The 20,989-nt window shown below is 40.4% G+C and overlaps 2 protein-coding genes and 1 long non-coding RNA gene across 5 annotated transcripts in view; 1 reads left to right on the forward strand and 2 right to left on the reverse strand.

Annotated features, from left to right (window-relative positions):
* The window catches only part of sparta (spartin a), a 32,523-nt gene extending 27,910 nt beyond the window's left edge, over positions 1 to 4,613 (forward strand). For all 3 annotated transcript variants that reach the window (XM_072577201.1, XM_072577204.1, XM_072577203.1), the window contains exon 8: positions 50 to 4,613. In XM_072577201.1, the coding sequence (XP_072433302.1) occupies positions 50 to 239 (190 nt within the window). In that variant the 3' untranslated portion in view covers positions 240 to 4,613. The remainder of the gene's footprint in view (positions 1 to 49) is intronic.
* Positions 1 to 20,989, reverse strand: part of ccna1 (cyclin A1) — a 138,849-nt gene that overhangs the window by 99,658 nt on the left and 18,202 nt on the right. The gene's annotated exons all lie outside the window — the stretch shown is intronic.
* On the reverse strand, positions 4,613 to 20,987 carry LOC140481274 (uncharacterized). Its single transcript, XR_011961489.1, has 3 exons — positions 20,848 to 20,987; positions 12,694 to 12,791; positions 4,613 to 4,851 (listed from the first exon to the last, which is right to left on the reverse strand). It is a non-coding gene; the product is annotated as an uncharacterized lncRNA (long non-coding RNA).

Consider the following 20,989-nt stretch of genomic DNA (forward strand, 5'->3'; position numbering starts at 1 on the left):
TTTTCTGCTTTGCTTCTTGAAATTATCAAAATGCTCCTTTCTGATAAAGGTATGGGTCTGCTGCTGGGAAAGCTACAGATAGTGCTGTGAACTCTGCCATCAATGTTGGTGTGACCGCTTTTAACATTGATCATTTGGGTATCAAGGCTGTGGCACGACGCACTGCGAAAGAAACTGGAAATGCGATTCTAGTTGACTACCGATTACAAGAAAAACCGGGGAAGCAAGACAAAAAGTGAACTGTTTCATCTTTGAGAAGATCTTGAAGAATTCAGTTGATTTGAATATTAAATGTTGACCTCTTCACTGAGAAAGTTGTGTGAATTGGTTATGTTTTGATTTTATTTAACTGACAAGCAGCAGTTTATCTTGAATGAAGAACCGATTGCACTTTATGTTCTGTAAACTAAATTGATTTTTGTGAATTTATTGTCTTTATTCTCAGATGTTGGGATGGACATTTAATGTGCAAAGGATGCAGCACTTTCACCCTTTAGCTCTGCTGACTAATGAGTTTTTTAAAAAAAATGTAGTTGGCAGTAGAAAGGGTAATTAGGTGTTTCATCTTGCTTGCCTAATTTCTGTAGGTCTCACTTTCTTCTACACTACATTTTAAATTAGTTAAGCCAGAATTCACATTCTTAACAGCACAGTGGATAATTACACAAATAGTAAAACATGGGAATGCTTACTTCATTGGATGTAAACTTGCATTGGAGTTCTCAAACTATTGAAGTGTTAATTTTCAAATAGAAATTTAAGCTTTGTTTTTAACCCCCACATCCAATGTTTCCCTAGCGTGTGGATATGCATGAGCTTTTTTTTTGGATGCAAGCAGCTACTTTCCATAATTGACTGAGGTGATTTAAAATTTAGTTGGGTACTGGGCACCTGTAAGGTCTGATATTTTAGGAGAAAGATATGATATTTTGTACAGTGAAAATGAGCATATTCATCCAAATTAGCTCAGTATAAGGGAAAATAATTAATTAAATCTACATTTAATGCAAACTTAAAGAAACCATGTTGCATTTTATTTTTACAAAACCTGTGCTGCACTATTCTGTAACATTTTCTTGGCTTGGAGAATGTGATCATATTACCAATAATATCTAGATAATGTATGATTACAATTGAACTTGCCCCTCAGGAGAGCATCCCACTGTTGAAAATTGCAGATAGGAGAACAGTACCTAATCTATGGGTTGTGTTTTTGTTTTGAAAAGTGAATAGCTTCTGCACCAATACTAAAATTAAATAGCAGTAACTAAAACCACAACATTAAGACAAAAGGTATAGTAGTGGCCTTCGGATAGCCCAGTTGGCACTTGTGCAATTTTTGAAAGCTTCAAATACTAAATTTTGTGAGAGCTTCCCAATTTAATTTCGTAACTTCCAATTGTGAATATGTAATGAAATGTAATAAAGTGGTTCTGGAATGAAGCGCACATAACATCTAAATTAACTTTATGCTGGGAATTGACATAGAAAGGATGTTTTTTGCTTTCACCTTTTGGGATACTAATTAAACACAAAAAACTGCTTTTGTAGCATGAACTTTTATTTGAATCTCTTTTTACTTTAATTGAGGAAAAGTAAGTTGAGAATTTAAAGTGCCTTAATTTTAACCTGCCTTAAAGTGTAGATATTTGTATAATTCTGTAATTAGCTTACTAATTATTCTACTTCAATCATTGGGTTTGTAAATTGGGCAACTCTTTAATGTGAAATTAACAACTTACTCTTTTCCATAAAAAGTTAAGGAAATTAGTATGAGTTCTCAATAGATTGTAACTAATCAATCTTTTAGCTCATTTCTCATAACCAACTAAACGCTTTAAGGTTCCATAAGTATCCCTGTAATCTGTTATGGAAGAGCCCAGTACATTAGTGCAACAGATAAGGCTGATGCTCTTTGTAGCACTCTTCGGCCAGAACTATACTGTAGATGATCCATCTTGGTCATTTGCAGTGGTCTCTAGCATCATAGATGCTAGTCTTCAGCAACTGTTGATCTATTTGATATTAAGAAAGGGCTGAAAGCACTGGTTACTGCAAAGGCCATTCTGGCGATAGTAATGAAGGTGTCAAGTGCTATCAAGCAGCATTTGCTCAGCAATAACCTGTTCAGTGCAGCCCAGTTTGGTTTGTCAGGGCCATCTCCTCTGCCTCCCCAAAATCTCCATCTGCAAGGCTTAAGTCAGGAGTACAATGGAACATTCTCCACTTGCCTGGATGGGTGCACCACCAATAAAAGGAGCTTGACACCACCTTGTTTGGTACTACATCCACTCTCTCCACCATCAACTCTTAGTAACAATGTATACTATCAATCAGAAACTATAGAAATTCACCACATTCATAACCACTTCCATCTTGAAGGCTAAGGTCAGCAGATATACAGGAATGCCATCACCTGTAAGTTCCCCACTGAACAGGTCACCATCCTGACTAAGAAATGTATTGATATTCCTTTGCTGCCACTAGCTCAAAGTGCTGGAATTCTCTCCCTAATTACGCTATCTACACTACATGGACTACAGCCATTCAATAAACCAGCTCTTCTCCACCTCCAGGGCAATGCAGGACAGGCAACGTCCACTCTCATGAGTGAATTTTAAAAAACAGGGATCAGAGACGTATAGCAGGAAAACAGACTCTTCAGTCCAACTCAACCACGCTGGCCAGTTATCCAAATCCAACCTAGTCTCACCTGCCAGCACCTGGCTCATATCCCTCCAAACCCTTCCTATTCATATATCTGTCCAGATGCTTTTTGGATGTTGCAATTGTACTAGCCTCCGCTACTTCCTCTGGCACCTCATTCCATTCACGTACGACCTTCTGGGTGACAATGTTGCCCCTTAGGTATCCTTATATCTTTCCCCTCACCCTAAACTTATGCTCTCTAGTTCTAGACTTTCCCCGCCCCAGGGAAAAGACTTTGTCTATTGACCCTATTTATGCCCCTCATGATTTTATAAACCTCTAAGATCACCCCTCAGCCTCTGACACTCCAGAGAAAACAGCCCCAGCCTGTTCAGCCTCTCCCTACATTGCAAATCCTCCAACTCTGGCAACACTGTTGTAAATCTTTTCTGAATCCTTTCAAGTTTCACAACATCTTTTCGAAAGGAAGAAGACCAGAATTACATGCAATATTCCAACAGTGGCCTAACCAATGTCCTGTACAGCCGCAGCATGACCTCCCTGTACTCAATACTCTGACCAATAAAGAAAACCATACCAAATGCCGCCTTCACTATCCTATCTACCCGCGACTCCACTTTCAAGGAGCAATGAACCTGCACTCCAAGGTCTTTGTGTTCAGCAACACTCCCAAGGACCTTACCATTAAGTGTATAAGTCCTGCTAAGATTTGCTTTCCCAAAATGCTGCACCTCACATTTATCGAAATTAAATTCCATCTCCACTTATCAGTCCATTGGCTCATCTGATCAAGATCCCGTTCTGAGGTAACCTTTTCGCTGTCCACTACACCTCCAATTTTGGTGTCATAAGCAAAGTTACTAACTACACCTCTTATGTTCACATCCAAATCATTTATATAAATGAGAAGTAGTGGACCCAGCACCAATCCTTGTGGCACTCCACTGGTCCCAGGTCTCCAGCCTGAAAAACAACCTTCTGTCTTCTACCATAGCCAGTTCTCTATCCAACTGTTCACCAGTCTGCCAAATGGAACCTTGTCAAATGCCTTACTGAAATCCATATAGATCACATCTACCGCTCTGTCCTCCTCAATCCTTTGTTACTTCTTCAAAAAACTCAATTAAGTTTGTGAAGCACGATTTCCCATGCACAAAGCCACATTGACTATCCCTAATCAGTCCTTGTCTTTCCAAATACATGTACATCCTGTCCCTCAGGATTCTCTCCAACAACTTGCCCACCATTGAGGTCAGGCTCAGTATAGTTCCCTGGCTTGTTCTTACCACCTTTATTAAACATTGGCACCACGTTAGCCAATCTCCAGTCTTCTGGCACCTCACCTGTGACTATCGATGATACAAATATCTCAGTAGGAGGCCCAGCAATCCTTCCCTAGATTCCCACAGATCAGGTCCTTGGGATTTATCCACTTTTATGCATTTCAAGACATCCAGCACTTCCGTCTCTGTAATGTGGACATTTTTCAAGATGTCACCATCTACTTCCCTATATTTTCCATGTCCTTTTCCCACAGTAAATACTGATGCAATATACTCCTTTAGTATCTGTCCCATCCCCTGCGGCTCCACACAAAGGCCACCTGGCTGATCTTTGAGGAGCCCTATTCTCTCCCTAGTTACCTTTTTGTCTGTAATGTATTTGTGAAAACAAATGAAGGGAATATTCAATAACATCTCAGGTGTATGCAAAATGTTGGTTAGGTATTCTGCACTCTTGCTTCAAGTGGTACGGTATTATTAATATTTTTCCCCTTTCATAGAACATTGTTTTTCCTCCTCTATATCCAAAAGGATAGGCACAAATGCTATCCTTGCCACTGGCATTTACATCCCATGAAAGAATAAGACAGTATTGGAAAGTTATTCATAACCTGTGTATGCTGAAGTTGATTTAAATAAACAAATGTGAAAAAAAAACAACACATTCACGTCTTTATTTCATGGAGAAAAATAACCCACAATTGAGTAACACAAATTGGGAAAAAAAGTTCACTCATTAAATAAACAGAACTATGCTCAAAATCTCAATAATACAATCTTGAATAGATTGTAAATGCTGGTTCTCATTGCATTGAAGGAATATTTTTCCCACAAACTACTGGTTCAGTCCTGTGATACCAGGCTTCACGGCTGCTACACGTTCCAGTCTCAACTGTACCTATAAAAAGATAAAAGCTTAGTTTGCTTTAGTTGTTGAACTGCACTACATTTACAAGATCACATTCATGTAAAGATGCTCGGAGTAAGACTATTCCATGTTACATTAGTATTCTTAAGCTTTTCGGATGGAGAGCCAAGATCATCTGCTACAGTGGTAGCATCCCAACCTCTGGGCCAGAAGCTTCAGGTTCAAGTCTCTTGGTCAGCTGCAATATTTCATCGATACATGTGGACCAATGCAATGGAAGTTCTTGGCTCAATTCTCAAATGAGGATTGGAGAAAAGACAGACTACAAAGAGTATTGGAAAAATCTAATAGGTTGATAACAAAGACAAGTCATGGCAATTCTACAGCCATGGCAATTCTACAGGCATGGCTGTAGAACTATAATAAATAATGAAAAGCAATTTATACAAGACTTGAGATTTTGGAGAAGATTTGTAACTTGGGTTGTGGATCAAGTTGTAAATTTGCTCGCAGACGTTTTGTCACCATGCTAGGCAACATCATCAGTGAGCCTCTGGTGAAGCATTGGTGTTCCACCCCACTTGCTATTTATCTGTCTTGGTTTGTTGTGGAATCATTTCCGATTCTGTTTCTGAGAGGTTGGTAAATGGGGTAAATCTATGTTTGTTAATGGAGTTCGGGGTTGAATGTCAGGCCTCTAGGAATTCCCGTGCGTATCTTTGTTTAGCTTGTCCCAGGCTGGATGTATTGTGCCAGTCAAACTGTATCCTCCTTCATTTGTGTGTATGGATACGTGTGATAGTTGGTCATGTCTTTTGGTGGCTAGTTTCCTACCCATTTGTCCAATGTAATGTTTGCTGCAGTTCTTACAGAGTATTTTGTATATGACGGTTTGTATATATCCTGCTGGTTGTTGGTACGGAGTCTTTTAAATTCATCAGGACCCGTTTCAGCGAGATGGTAGGTTTGTGGGCTACCATGATGCCGAGGAGCTGGAGTAATCTGGTTGTCATCTCTGAGATGTCTTTGATGTATGGCAGGGTGGCTAGAGTCTCTGGGTGTGTTGAGTCTTCTTGTTTAGGTCTGTTGTGTGGGAATTGGTGGACTGAGCTTACTGGGTACCTGTTGTTCCTGAATACATTGTATAAGTGTTTTTCCTCGGCTTCTTGTAGTTCCTTGGTGTTGCAGTATATTGTGGCTCGTTTAAATAATATCCTGATGCACTTGCATTTGTGGGTGTTGGGAAACAAAAAGACACAACACGCCCAGAGACTCTAGCCACCCTGCCATGCAAAAACATCTTGGAGATGACGACCAGACTAATCTGACCCCTAGGTATCATGGTAGCCCATAAACCTACCACAACATTGAAACAGCTCCTGATGAATTTAAAGGACACTGTACCAAAACCAGCAGAACGAACGTCACATGTAAAATCTCTGCAAGGACAAACAGACAGGAAACTAGCCACCAGGATATATAATAGCACCAACTAGCCACCAAAAAGATATGACCAACTATCATTGGTATCTGATTCCAGATGAAGGGCTTTTGCCTGAAATGTCGATTTTCCTGCTCCTCGGATGCTACCTGACCTGCTGTACTTTTCCAGCACCACACTCTTGATTCTAATCTTCAGCATCTGCAGTCCTCACTTTCGCCTGTTATCCATACACACAGACGAAGAAGGACACCAGTTCGACTGGAACAAAACATCTATCGTGGGACAGGCAAAGACACACATGGATATCCCTAGAGGCCTGGCATTCAAATCTGAACTCCATTAACAAATGTAGATTTGGACCCCATTTACCAACCTCTCAGAAACAGAACCGGAAGTGATATGACCCACCACAACAAACTGAGACAGATAAATAGCAAGCGGGACAGAATATCAATGTTTCTCTGGAGGCTCACTGATGATGTTACCTAGCATGGTGATGAAACGTCTGAGAACAAATTTACCAGCTCAGCGAGCAAATTTAAACCTGATATTCAAGGCTCCTTATAGCCAGTTTCAATTGCTCACTGCAACAAACTTTGAAGTATATAAAAGCAAATTATTGCAGCTGCCAGAAATCTGAAATAAAAACAGTGCTAGTGACATGACAGGTTTGGCAGCATCTGTGGAGGTAGAAACAGAGTTAATATTGCAAAAGACATCCAGCTGTATAAACAACCACAACATTAAATAGGATAGCTGATGTTGAAGAACGATCAACCAGCATTCCAGTGACCTCATATTACCTGAAAGAAAGAAAAGCAAATAGAGAAGTGGCATTAGTTGACAGGCAGGTTTTGCTAACATGTTAACAAATGTTTGAAACGTTTACATCTATTACAGGGGAGATGGAGTCTTAAGCGTGTTCTAATGAACAGTTATACTGGGATTTAAAACATTAACTTTGTTTCTCTCTACACAGATGTTGCTAGGCTTGCTGCTAAAATTCTCCAGCATTTAGAGTCAGAGTCAGAGGTCCACAGCATGGAAACAGGTCCTTCGGCTCAAACCTTGCAGTGCAGGTAGCATCCTAGTAAATCTTTTCTGTACTCTTTCTATAATAGGGCGACCAGAACTTGTTTTGGTTTAAGTGATAGTTAAGGAAGAACTATAGCTTGTACAGTATCACCACAGTTTATAAACCAGAATACTCCGAGTCAAGTTCCCCTCTTGGGCTTGTTAGCAATGGAGGACCCCAGCCATTGGCACAGTCAAGCCAGCATGCATTAATACTGGTCCCCAGCCTGGATAAATTGGAAGGACATCTAGCTCCAAAAACATCCACCAAATCTAAATAGGATGGTGGATGTTGAAGTGTGATCAACTAGCATCTTAACTACAAATATTACCTCCAAAAAAAGGACAAGTTAAAAAGACAGGTGTTAATTGAGAAGCAAAAATAAGCTAACACATTGGCAGACATTCCTGCTGCTCTTTACAATTATGTTGGATCTTTTACATCTGTAGGAGGGTAGATGGAGTCTTAATTAAATAGTTGGCACCTGGAACTCCCATAGTACCACACAGGAATATCCTGTGCCTAGATTTATGCACACAATTCCTCAAAGAAGAGCTTGAGTTCACAACGTTCTAGCTCTGGCAAGAATGCTAAAAATTCAGTAATCATTAAGGCTGTAGTATAGAGCCACCACTCCACCCAACTGCTGAAAGGAAATGGATTCACAGAATGATACAACACTGACAGAGATAACTCATTCCATTCTGGCTGTACCAGATAGGAAGTCTGACGATTCAGAATGGAGTAGGAATAATTAACATATAGTATTGTTCTCATGAGGACTGAGGAGTAAACTAAGAACAGGAATGAAATTTCTAAAAATTGTGCAGTTTTCCTTCCTGAAGCAGGTGTGAAACTTGAAAGGATTCAGAAAAGATTTACAAGGATGTTGCCAAGGTTGGAGGATTTGAGCTATAGGGAGAGGTTGAATAGGTTGGGGCTGTTTTCCCTGGAGCGTTGGAGGCTGAGGAGTGACCTTATAGAGGTTTATAAATTATGAGGGGCATGGATAGGATAAATAGACAAAGTCTCTTCCCTGGGTTGGGGGAGTCTAGGTTTAGGGTGAGAGAGGGAAGATATAAAAGAGACCTAAGGGGCAACGTTTTCACACAGAGGGTGGTATGTGTATGGAATGAGCTGCCGGAGGAAGTGGTGGAGCCTAATACAATTGCAACATTTAAAAGGCATCTTTTAAGGAAGGGTTTGGAGGGATATGGGCTGGGTGCTGGCAGGTGGGACTAGATTGGGTTGGGATATCTGGGCGGCATGGACGAGTTGGATCGAAGGGTCTGTTTCCATGCAGTACATCTCTATGACTCTCTGATTCTAAATGGCAGCAGAAGTAAAGCTTTTGCTAGATGTAGTCCTGAGTAACAAAGTAATCAGGAGATATACTAAATATTGGGCAGTCAATGTTTAATGTCCAAACTGAGAAGAAAGATAAATTAGAATGACAGTTATTTTTTACAAAAGTGAGCAAGATTGCTGAAGTGAAGCAATTGTAAAGGTGAACAAATGTATTCCCATTTATAAAAGTCTACTTCAAGTTTTAATAATATGAAGAAATAACAAGCTTACACCTACAACTGTTTTGAAATATGTCAGTCTTGTGAAAAATTTATAAGCCACTTTGTTTTTCATCTGAGCAAACATCAAAAAAAAGTTAGTCAAGTTGAATTGCTAAGCTCAAAGACCCAGTCAGAAATAAACAGTGATCAAAGCAATGTGCTGTTTAAACACAGAATTCTATAATCCCTGTAGGACTTCATATGGAATTACAGAAGGTGATTGAATAGTGGGAATGCCACTGAACTAGTTATCCAGAGATGCAGGTGGTCTTCTGTGTTCAAATCCCAGCCATAGCAGATGGTTGAATTTGAATTAAAACAAATAATCTGGAGTTAAAAGTCTAATAATGTCCATGAAACCATTCTGGATGCTGTAAAAACTCATCTGATTTTCTAAGTGGCCTTTAGGGAAGGAAATTTGCTGTTCTTACCTGGTTTGGTCTAAATGCATCAGACCCTAAGCAATGTGGTTAACTCTTAACTGCCTCTGAAATGGCCTAGCAAGCCAGTTGGTTGTATAAAAAGAGATTAAAAAACAGGAAATGGGATAGACAACTGAACACTGAACAATAGCACCAGAAACAAAAACAACAATAGCGTGACAATCGTGCTGATGGAATTCTATCCTAGAGACCTTGTCCTAGATACCATCACCAACAGAATAGACCCAGAGGTGGCATAGCGACGTGTCATGAGGGTGTTGTCTTGTAATCATCAACATTGAGTCTGGATCCTATGAATTCTCATGGCATCAGTTCAAACATAGAAAAGGAAACATGCTGATTACCATGTGTCACCAGCACTTGGCTGATGAAGCAGTACTTATCCATATTGAGCACCATTTGAAGGAAGCACAGAGGTGATAAAGACACACATTTGTACTCTGGATTGGGGACTTCAACATCCATCACCAGGACTGGCTCAGCACCACCAATACTGATTGAGCTGGTTGAATCCTAAAGCATATTGCTGCTTGATCAGGTCTACATCAGATAGTACAGAAACAGCCTCAATACTGCCTGCTGCGGAGCTATACATCCATGACAGTATTAGTCAGAGAGGTTACTGTACAGTCCTTGTAGAATTGAAATCCAATATTCACTTTAAGGATACCTACCTATCATCATGTTCTGTGGAATTACCACTCTGCAGAAAGGGACAGATTTTGAAAAGACCCAGACCCACAACTGAACTTTAATGAGACAATATGGGCCTTTAGTAGAAGCAGAACTCTACTCCAACAAAATGTGCAATCTAAGGCCCAGCATATCCCCCATTTTTGCATTATCATTAAACAGGAGATGGTTCAACAAAGAGCGCAGGAGGGTATGTCAGGAACAAAACAAGGCATATGCAAAGATGAGGCATCAACCTGGTGAAGCTAGAAAACAGGACTACCTGCGTGCCGAAGCATAAGCACAAGTGATAGAACTAAATGATTCCAAACTGAACAGATCAGATCCAAGCTCTGCAGTTCTACCACATTCAGTTGTATAAAAACAATTGTGTCAATTAAATAACTCACTGGAGGAGAATGCTCCAGAATATCTCCATCCTTGATGATTGGGGGGGGAAAATCAGCACATAAGCGGTATACAGCGGTCGGACCAATCTTCAACCAGAACTGTCAGTACATGATCCATTTCAGCCTTTTCCAGACATCCCACGATCACTTCCATGTAGAAGGACAAGGGCAGCAGGTGGAAAGAAGCACCACCACCTGCAGCTTGGTGTTCGGTCAAAATAATAGACATGTTCCAAATCTTGTTGTGAACCCCCCCCTCCCCTCTCCCTCCAAAAGCTATTCCAGTACAGCTGCAACACTCACATCTACATGGCAAAATCGCCTAAATATGACCAGTATGTGAAAAAAAAAAGGACAGTTCTAGTCCAGCCAGATACAGCTTGGTTAATTTACCCTCGATAATCAGTAAAATATGATGGATGTCATTAACATTTTTACCAAGCAGCAGTTGCTCAGCAACAACTTCCTCAGTGATACTCATCCCAGGGCTTCTTATGTTGAACCTTACCGTAGTTTTGGTTCAAACATGGACAAAAGAGTTGAACTCTAGACGATGGGAGAGAGCAAGTACTGCACCACACATTATGGCCACAATTGATTAAATGTGGCATCAAGGAAACCTAGCAAAACGAGAACTTTGAGGAATTGGTGGGAAAAATCTCCACTGATTGGCACATAGGAAGGTGGTTGTGGTTGTCAGGATTCACCCATCTCAGCTCCAGGATATCTCTGCAGGAGTTCTTCAGTGTACCAGGTCCAAACATCTTCAGTTGCTTCATCAGCAACCCTCCCTCTATTATAAGGTCAGAAATGGGGATATTCACTGATCAACAATGATCAGCACCATTCATAACTCCTCATAGACTGAAGCCGTCCATGTCCTAAAGCGTCAAGGTCTGGTTGATATTCAGGCTTGCGCAGTCACAAGTGGAAAGTAACATTCGCACCACACAAGTTCCAGGCAATAATGATCTTCAACTGTGAGACAATCATAACAGTTACTCCTTGGCATTCAACGGCAGTTTCATCACCAACTCCCCCACTACTAACAGCCTGAAGGTTACCACTGACCAGGAATTGAACTGGATCTGCCATATAAATACATATATATACACTACAGAGCAGGTTAGAGGCTGGAATCCCATGGCGAATAATTCACTTGCTGACTTTGAAAACCTTGTCTCCATCAATGACACACAGTATATTTCTGTACATACCAGCTACAAGATGCACAGCACAAATGCACAAAGATACCATACACTGCTTTTTCCAAACCTAAAACCACTACAATCTAGAGGGCAGCAGATACATGGGAACACCAACACCTTAAAGATCACCTCCAAGCAATTCATCATCTCTACTTGGAAATATCACCATTCCTTCAGTGACACTGGATTAAAATTATAGAATTCCTTCCCTTACAGTATTGTGGGCATACCAACACTAAATGGACTGCAACGGTTCAAGAAGGCAGCTTACTACCATCTTCTCAAGGTGAAATGGGGAATGGGCAACAAATGCTGGTCCAGTCAAAGTCCTTACCCTACTGAATAAAATGCATACGAGAAAGTTAATTATCAAGTAAAGAAGTATAAATTACTAAATTAGAAAATCATAAAATAGCAAGTACCCTGTCTCAAGCATGTTCAAATTTGATAAATGCTTTTAGATATTTAAAAAATCATGTGGAATAAGATAGAAAATGAGGGAAGAGTTGTCGTATTAAGTACAGATAGTATCACAGTGCAAATATTTAAATAGAGAAATGGTCCGACTGAGATTCCTTTAGATTCAGCTGAGGAATAGCAAGGGTTAGGTCAGTCTCACTAGTTGTTGACCAATAAAGTCAGAAATATGGAAGTTTGTTCACAGTACTAGTTCTATCTGGCAGCAATGTGGGCATTTAAAAATAAATTCTTGAAGTGTTTGAAATAGTGTGTTGATTTCGAAGCTCCTTGGATGCTGTCTGAACTGCAGTGCTCTTCCAGCACCACTAATCCAGAATCTGGTTTCCAGCATCTGCAGTCATTGTTTTTACCGAGGAATAGCTGAGGCTAGATTCATAATTTATTTTATAAATAACTCCAAAATGTCAGTTGTCAGAAATAGCAGCATTATGCCCAATAGTTTGACAAGGCAAATTGTTGAAGTAACGAATGAACAAAAAAGGTCTGCAGCTGATCAGGATCACTTGTGGCTAACATTTAGTTCCCCAAATAGGAAGGCTGCCCAAACAAAACTATTTGCAGTTTCAGATTACCTGATTGAAATTCTGGCTGAGATTTTTAAGTACTGCATTGTGTTCCACCATTTTTTTCTGATATATGGCCAACTGAGAAGATTGTTCAGTAAGTTTTTCTGCAATATAAATAACATAATATCAATATAGTTTCTTTAAAGCTATAATACTTACTATATTCGGTTGTATTACACAAGGGGAAGCTAAACCAAGTGTAATCTTCTGGAGGAGAGGTATTAGAGCACCCCATCTGAGAAGATGGTCTAATTACAGAACAACTTTACATCAGCAGTTTCACTGTAAGTGCAAAGACAGGTATTTGAAATTTTAAAATTTGGTATAAAATCTTTAATATTGCTCATCAATCTCCTAAGCTGTTGAAATGGAAGATAACACGGCACGGTGGCACAGTGGTTAGCGCTGCTGCCTCAAGCGCCAGAGACCTGGATTCAATTCCCGCCTCAGGCAACAGTCTGCGTGGTGTTTGCACATTCTCCCTGTGTCTGCGTGGGTTTTCTCCGGGTGCTCCAGTTTCCTCCCACAGTCCAAAGATGTGCAGGTCAGGTGAACTGGCCATGCTAAATTGCCCGTAGTGTTAGGTGAATGGGTCTGGGTGGGTTGCTCTTCGGAGGATCAGTGTGGACTTATTGGGCCGAAGGGCCTGTTTCCACGCTGTAATCTAATCTAAACCCGTGATGGTACTGGTTGGTAGAGCAGGCTCAAAGATTGTTTATCCGTATAGCTTATATTTCATACATTCTGATAAATGTGACACCGCACTTGTGTGTATACCTTGATCTCATCTGATGAAGAATGTTCTAGCTATGGATAGCATGCAACAAAGGTTTATCTGACTGTTTTCTGAGATGGAAGGACAGGGATACGAAGAAAACTGGATTGGTTAGGACGATATAACTTAAATATGTGGTTATATGAATAGTCAGGCCATCGCTGAAAGTGATGCAGTGTCACATGATGGAGCATCCATCTTAGTTCTTTAAAATGCTGTGAAAAGTTCATGTAGCTGCAGTAAGAAGATGACTCCATTAAAGTATAAAAGCAAATTACTGCGAACGCTGGAATCTGAAACCAAAAGAGAAAATGCTGGAAAATCTCAGCAGATTGGCAGCATCTGTCAGGAGAAAAAAGAGCTGACATTTCAAGTTTAACTGACCCTTTGTCAAAGCTTTGACAAAGGGTCAGTTAGACTCGAAATATCAGCTCTTTTCTTTCCTAACAGATGCTGCCAGGCCTACTGAGATTTTCCAGCATTTTCTCTCTTTACTCCATTAAAGATTTGTCTTCAACTTCTATGGCTGCCTCCAAATGCTTCATACTAGTCTAGAAAAAGATAGTATAACAAGCAGCAAAAAAATTCCATACACTTCATAAGCATCTCAAAGCAACATCTACAAAGAAAGGCATAGCCTCAGGGTCGACGTTTTAGAACTGAGATGAAGAGGAATTTCTCCAGCCAGAGGACGGTGAATCTTGTCACTTCAGAAGGCTGTGGAGGCCAAGTCATTGAGTGCATTTAAGACAGAGATTGATTTTTGATTGGTTAGGGATCAAGGGTTATGGGAAGAGGCAAGAGAATAGGGTTGAGAATCATTACAGCCATGCTCAAGTGGCAGAGCAGACTTGAAAGATTGAATGGTCTAACTTTGCGCCTAAAATCTTATGGTCTTATAGTCCAATACTCACTGGAGTTTAAAAGAATGGGGCAGTGATGGGAAAGAATCTCAGAGAAACCTATAAAATTCTATCAGAACTAGAATAAGGTAAACACAGGAAGGATGTTTCCAATGAACCGGAGTCACAGTCTAAGGATAATGGACTGAGATGAGGAGAAATTTCTGCCCCAAAGAGTAATGAATCTGTGGAAATGTCTGCCACTAGAAGCTATTTTTCTGAGGGTTAAAGGGATTAAAAGGTATGGGGAAAAGATAATCAGCCATGAATATACTGAATTGAAGAATTGCCTCAAAGGCTTACTTCTGTTCCTCATTTCTTTGTTTAAGTAGGGAGATTAAACTGCAATTTTCAGATGAAGTTAAGGCGGCAGGAGATAACTAGGTCAGGAGATATGGGAATAATTCAGTATCCATTTTAATGTCTTTACACCACGTCCTCATTTTTATATAATACGCCAGTGTTATGTTAATTACAAACATGAAAGAGAGAGCGAGAGATCCTTGTAATAATTATGTCTCATGTAAAGATTTTATGAGACTGTCAACTCAGGATGAAAAGTTTTACTTGACATGTTTGCTACTTACTGTGTATCCACACAAGTGCTAGGTAAGACTTATTTATCAGAAGAACAGCTTGGTGAAGGTGTATATTATACTAAAGTAATTTAGTACATAGAACAATATAATGACCGCACCAAACATAGCTAATATTTTGGGCAGTAAATGCAGGATGGAATTCATTATTTGTCAAGTACCTGTAATATAATTCCCAGCAGGGCGTACATCACATCACAAAAGGCACACATTCAATACTGCAGATTCTATCATTTAATTGAATTCTTGGAATTCAATAAAGGAGCAACAATGTTCCATTAAATTGCTCTTTTAAATGGAGGTCTCAATATTTGCTGCATTGAAATTCCACCAATGGTTCATGATCAGAACAAAGTCTAACTGCAGAAGAAAGGTTTGAGACCGTAGAAGAGTACTGAATAGGGTATTCAGTATGAGGTAATTTTAATGAGCAAAGAGAACAATTGTTCATCTTCAGAAAGATCAGCTGAAGACGAATGAAAATTACATATTACAATGTTACCTCTCATACTAGGCATTACTTAAGGGAATTCACTCAAAAAAATACTAAGTTGCTTTGTAAACGTTGATTTCCTTTTGAACTCTGATAGCATTCATATTCAAGAGAGGCACAACAGTTTGGACTTTTAAAAAAATTTACTCATGGAAGATGGTAGTGAGCTACTTTCTTGAACCTTGGCAGTCCATGTGTTGTAGGTAGACCCACATTGCTGTTAAGGGAGGGAATTCTAGGATTTTGATAAATGACAATGAAGGAACAGTGATAAATTTCAAAGTCAGGGTAGTGAATAGCTTGGAAGGAAATTTGCAGGTGCTGTTATTCCCATACATCTGCTGCTCTTGTCCTTCTAGATAAAAGTGGCTGTGGGTTTGGAAGGTGTGTATCTTATAGGTAGTACGCACAGCTGCGCCTGATCATTTATAGTGGAAGGGGTGGATATTTGTGGGTGTGATGACGAACAAGTGGACAGATTTCTCTTTGGTAGTGGCAAGCTTCTTGAGTGTTGTCATTGTTGCACTCATCCATCATACTCCTGACTTATGCCTTGTAGATGATGGACAGGCATTAGGGAGTCAGGAGGGATGTTACTTGCTGCAGTATTCCCAGTCTCTGACCTGCGCTTGTAGCCATTGTGTTTATATGGTGAGTCCAGTTCTGTTTTTGGTCAATGGTAACCCCCAGGATGTTGATAATGGGGGGGATTCAATAATAATAACAACATTACTGAATATCAAGGGACAATGGTTAAATCATCTCTTAATAGAGATGAACATTGACTGTCATTTGTGTAGGGCAAATGATATTGTTCAAATCTTTCTGCATTTGGACATGGATTGCTGCCTGACCTGCTGTGCTTTTCCAGCACCACACTCTCGACTCTGATCTCCAGCATCTGCAGTCCTCACTTTCGCTCAGTTTCTGTGGAGTCATGAATGATGAACAGTCATTGGTGAACATTCCCCCCCTCTTTGACCTTTTGATGGAGGGAAAGTCATTGACGAAGCAGCCAAAGACGGGTTGACCTAGGTCATTACCATGAAGAACTCCTGCAGAGATGTGCTGGAACAGAGATGTCTGACCTCCAACAACCACAACTGTCTTCCTATGTGTCAGATATATGACTACAACCAGTAGAGTGGGTTCACCCCGATTCCCATTTATTCCAGTTTTGCTAGAGTTTCTTGATGCCACACTTGGAAAAATGGGACCTTGATATCAAGGCCTTTCACTCTCACTTCACCTCTAGAATTCAGCTCTTTTATCCATATTTGAACCAAGGTTGTAATGAGGTCAGGAACTGGGATGCTCTGGCTGGCAAAAGCCAAACTGGGCATCACTAATTGATAAATGAGTGGAGACAGATGAAGCAATAATTGGCTGGACTAGATCATTCTGCTTTGTGTACATGAAATATACCTGGGCAATTTTTCCACTGTTGGGTAAACGTCAGGATTGTCGCTGTACAGGAACAGCTTGGCTGGCGGAGTGACAGTTTCTGGAGCTTAAGTTGTGAGTACTATTTCTGCTTCTTTCTTAAAATGGACTGAAGACTTCCACATCCGGCACAGATTTTCCCGCACATCCAAACACCTCATCGACTGTATTCATTGCTCTTGATGTGGTCTCCTCTATATTGGGGAGACAGGACGCCTACTCGCAGCATGTTTCAGGGAACATCTCTGGGACACACTCACCAAACAACCCCAACACCTTGTGGCTGACCACTTCAATTCTCCCTTACATTCTGCCAAGGATATGCAAGTCCTGGGCTTCCTCCACCACCAAATCCTAGCCACCTGACGCCTGGAGGAAGAAGTCCTCATCTTCCACCTTGGGGACCCTCCAACCACATGACATCAACGTCAATTTCACCAGTTTCCTCATCCCCCCTCGCCCCACTTTATCCCAGATCCAACCCTCCAACTCAGCACCGCCCTCTTGACCTGTCCATCTTCCTTCCCATCTATCCGCTCCACCTTCCCCTCTGACCTATCACCATCACCCCCCACCTACCTATTGCCTTCCCAGCTACCGTGCTCCCCAGCACCACCCTCACCTTCCTATTTATCTCTCAGCCCCTTCCCCCATCACCCCCCCAACATTCCTGATGAAAGGCTTATGCCCGAAACATTGATTCTCCTGCTCCTCGAATGCTGTCTAATCTTCCAGTACCACACATTTCAACTCCTATTCCCTGTTGTAGCCTCAACTCTCCAATTATAAACATAGCAACGTGGAAAAAATGACTGAAATTTAAGGTGATAACAGGAAAGCAAAAGATATCTTTTGCATAAATTTGTATCATCACATGAAAATAAACTATTTTTTCCTGTAAAGAAATCACTCCTATCTGCCTCTGCCTCAGATAATGAAAAAGAAACTCTGGATTAGTTGAATTCAGACAACAGGACAGTGACATTTACAAGTGATGGCAATGACTTGAATCAGATCAATTGGTCATGTTATGGATCAGGCCAGAACAGAATACAGAATAACTTGGCACAAAAGGTAAAATCAAACACAGGGTCTTACAGGAGACAAGTCAGAGAGAGATCAGCAGGGACATGCATCTTTGGGTCCAGGAACGTTTCTATTACTAAAAACCAAACCAAACCACAGAAAAGCTGAGCTGGGAGAACTGGCCACTCCTCTTCCATTGGGCAAATATTTTTAACTTGAAAGTCTTCTGCCTGAGGCAGTATCTGTTAGCTATTATCAAATTGGCCCTGAAACCCTTTTTGGAGTCTGTGTCTTTTACGACTTCTCTGAAAAAAAAGCCAAGGACAGCATTACCTTGTTAAAGGGGCAGCATCGTCACAATCAACACTCATACAGCACATACTTCTCAGAACACCCCAACACAAAAGGACATTATAGTCAATGTTATCTCTTAGTTGCACAGTTCACCTGGGAAGCCCCATGCATACAGATTGGCATGCTGATGCATAGCACTGGACGTAGCAGAAAAGCAATACATGGAACATTGGTCATGCCTGTCTTATGGGGATAGGTTGAACTGGTTGGGCTGGTTTTCACTAGAGTTTAGAGAACGAAGGGTGACTTGATTAAAATGTGTAAGATCCTGAATGGTCTTGATAAGGTGGATACAGAAAAAAACGTTTCCTCTTGTGGCTAAGTGCAGAATTAAGTTTTAAAACAATGTTTGAAATATTAAAATGGTCACCCTCCCCATCAGTAAGCAGGTGAACTTGAGGGTTATTCGACTTTGGAACTCCTTCTCAGGATGTGATGGAGGTTGGGTAATCGAATATTTTTAAGAAAGATGAACAGATTATTGTTTGGCAAGGTAACTAATAGTTATCAGGTAAATGGAAATGTGGAATTCAGAACACAAACAGATCAGCCATGGCACAGGGGTGGCACAGTGGCTCAGTCGTTAGCACTGCTGCCTCACAGCGCCAGGGACCCAGGTTCAATTCCAGCTTTTGGTGACTGTCTGTGTGGAGTTTGCACATTCTCCCTGTGTCTGTGCGAGTTTCGTCCAGGTGCTCTGGTTTCCTCCCACAGTCCAAAGATGTGCCAGTCAGGTGAATTGGCCATTCTAAATTGCCCATAGTGTTAGGTGCATTAAAGGAAAATGGGTCTGGGTGGGTTACTCTTCGGAGGGTCGGTGTGGACTTGTTGGGCTGAAGGGCCTGTTTACACACTGTAAGGAAACTAATCATGATTTTATTGAATGGCAGTGCAAGCTAAAGGGGCTTAATCATCTCCTTCGGTTTCTTTCTCATTCATTTGTTTTAATGGGGACATATTATAACACAGCCAAAGTCTCATGCAAAGCCAAATGAAAGGTTACTAAGAAAACTGGATTTTGTATCAAGCTCAGCAAATGCAATAAAAGTTATTAGATTGCTATCATAATAATGTAAATATGGACTAGTGATTTCAAAATTATGTTGTTCAGTTTAATACCTGGGACTGAATATGGACAGATATAATCATAAGTGTCCAAAACATACATTTAAAATGGCCACAGCAGTCATTGGTCCATCAGCAGCCAAGTCAACATGGACAGTTAAACTCAAATTAGCATTTCATCCAATGACAATAAAGTCAGTCACCAAACCCACTGGGGAGAAATTAAAAGCCCATCATGTTTTTATTTTCACAACTAACAGATCAGATCTAAGTTCTCAGTACTGCCACAACCAGTCATCAGCGGTGGACAACTAAACAATGAACTGGAAGAAGCAGCTCATTAATTTCCCCATCCATGATGAGGAGAGAGCCCAGCAAGAGATCAGACTTAAGCATTTGCAGCAATCTTCAGTCTGATGTGCTAAGTGGATGATCCATTATGTCCTCCTCCAGAAATCCCCAGAATCAGAGATGATTTTGCTTTCACATGTCCACACTGATTTTGCCTAATCCATTATTTTCCATGTCTTCAGTCATTACACCCTTTGTATAGATTCTTACATTTTTGCCACTGAAGAACGGCTAATTGGTTTGTAGTTACTTGGGTCAATGGGTGAAGGTAACCTAGTCAATATTGTACGTATTTAAATCAACCTGTTCGAAATGTTAGGACACACATTTGGGACAGGTGGTACCCGAGCCCAAACACAAGTACTCTCCTGGACAACTCTCTGTATGCTAGGTGGCATACAACAGGCTAATTTATAAGAGAGACTCTTGTGTGATTTGAGGACAATATCAGGTTTGATTAGGGAATTGGTTGCATTTTGGAAAGCAAAAATTTGGAAAATTGATTGGTGACGAGTTACAAATAGAACCTGGACAGAGTCAGTGTTAGGACCACTAATCCCTAATTGAAATAATCTGCATAAAAGTGTTGAGGAAATTATCTGGAAGGTCAAGGACATAACAAAAAGTTGTTGAGAGTTTATTTTGGGTGAGTAAACAGACTAAAACTGACACCTAAATATGATGAGGGAAACAAGCCTACATCTGGTAGACTATATTTAATATAGGTGAATCTTCTAGGCCCAATACAACCTGTATAAGGTTATGAAGTAAAGTTTAAAGAGACAGACTCGTCTATCATTGTACACAAGTTGTGAAAAGATTTGTGATCAATGATGCAGGGTTATTACAAATGTTGATTGAATGTATTGCTTAGGTAAATACAACATGACAAAAATCATGCTTGATTAGGTCTCATTTGGATTTTCTTGTCCAGTTTAGGTCCCTCACAGTGAATAATTTATAGGAAAGTAAAATGTTGACATGTTGGAACCCTATAAGCAAAAGTTAAAAAACAATCAGTCAATGTATGTAAATAAACAAAAGTCAGTCGATATTATTCTTAAACCCTTCTTGAGAATAGGAAATATTACAGATAAACTATCTGAAAGAGAAACGTAACATTATATAACTGTGATCCTTAATATGCATTCTTACCGATATTGACTTTCATCCTGTTATACTCTTTCGCAGAATCGGACAATAGCTCCCGGTCCATGGTAGCTCCAAAGAGATTGCGCGGGACCGTACACTTCACCCAGAAGGGAGGAGGCAAGGGACTTCCGGGTGCGAGTCACAT

This window comes from Chiloscyllium punctatum, chromosome 9 (assembly GCF_047496795.1).
Source record: "Chiloscyllium punctatum isolate Juve2018m chromosome 9, sChiPun1.3, whole genome shotgun sequence".
NCBI classification, from domain to species: domain Eukaryota; kingdom Metazoa; phylum Chordata; class Chondrichthyes; order Orectolobiformes; family Hemiscylliidae; genus Chiloscyllium; species Chiloscyllium punctatum.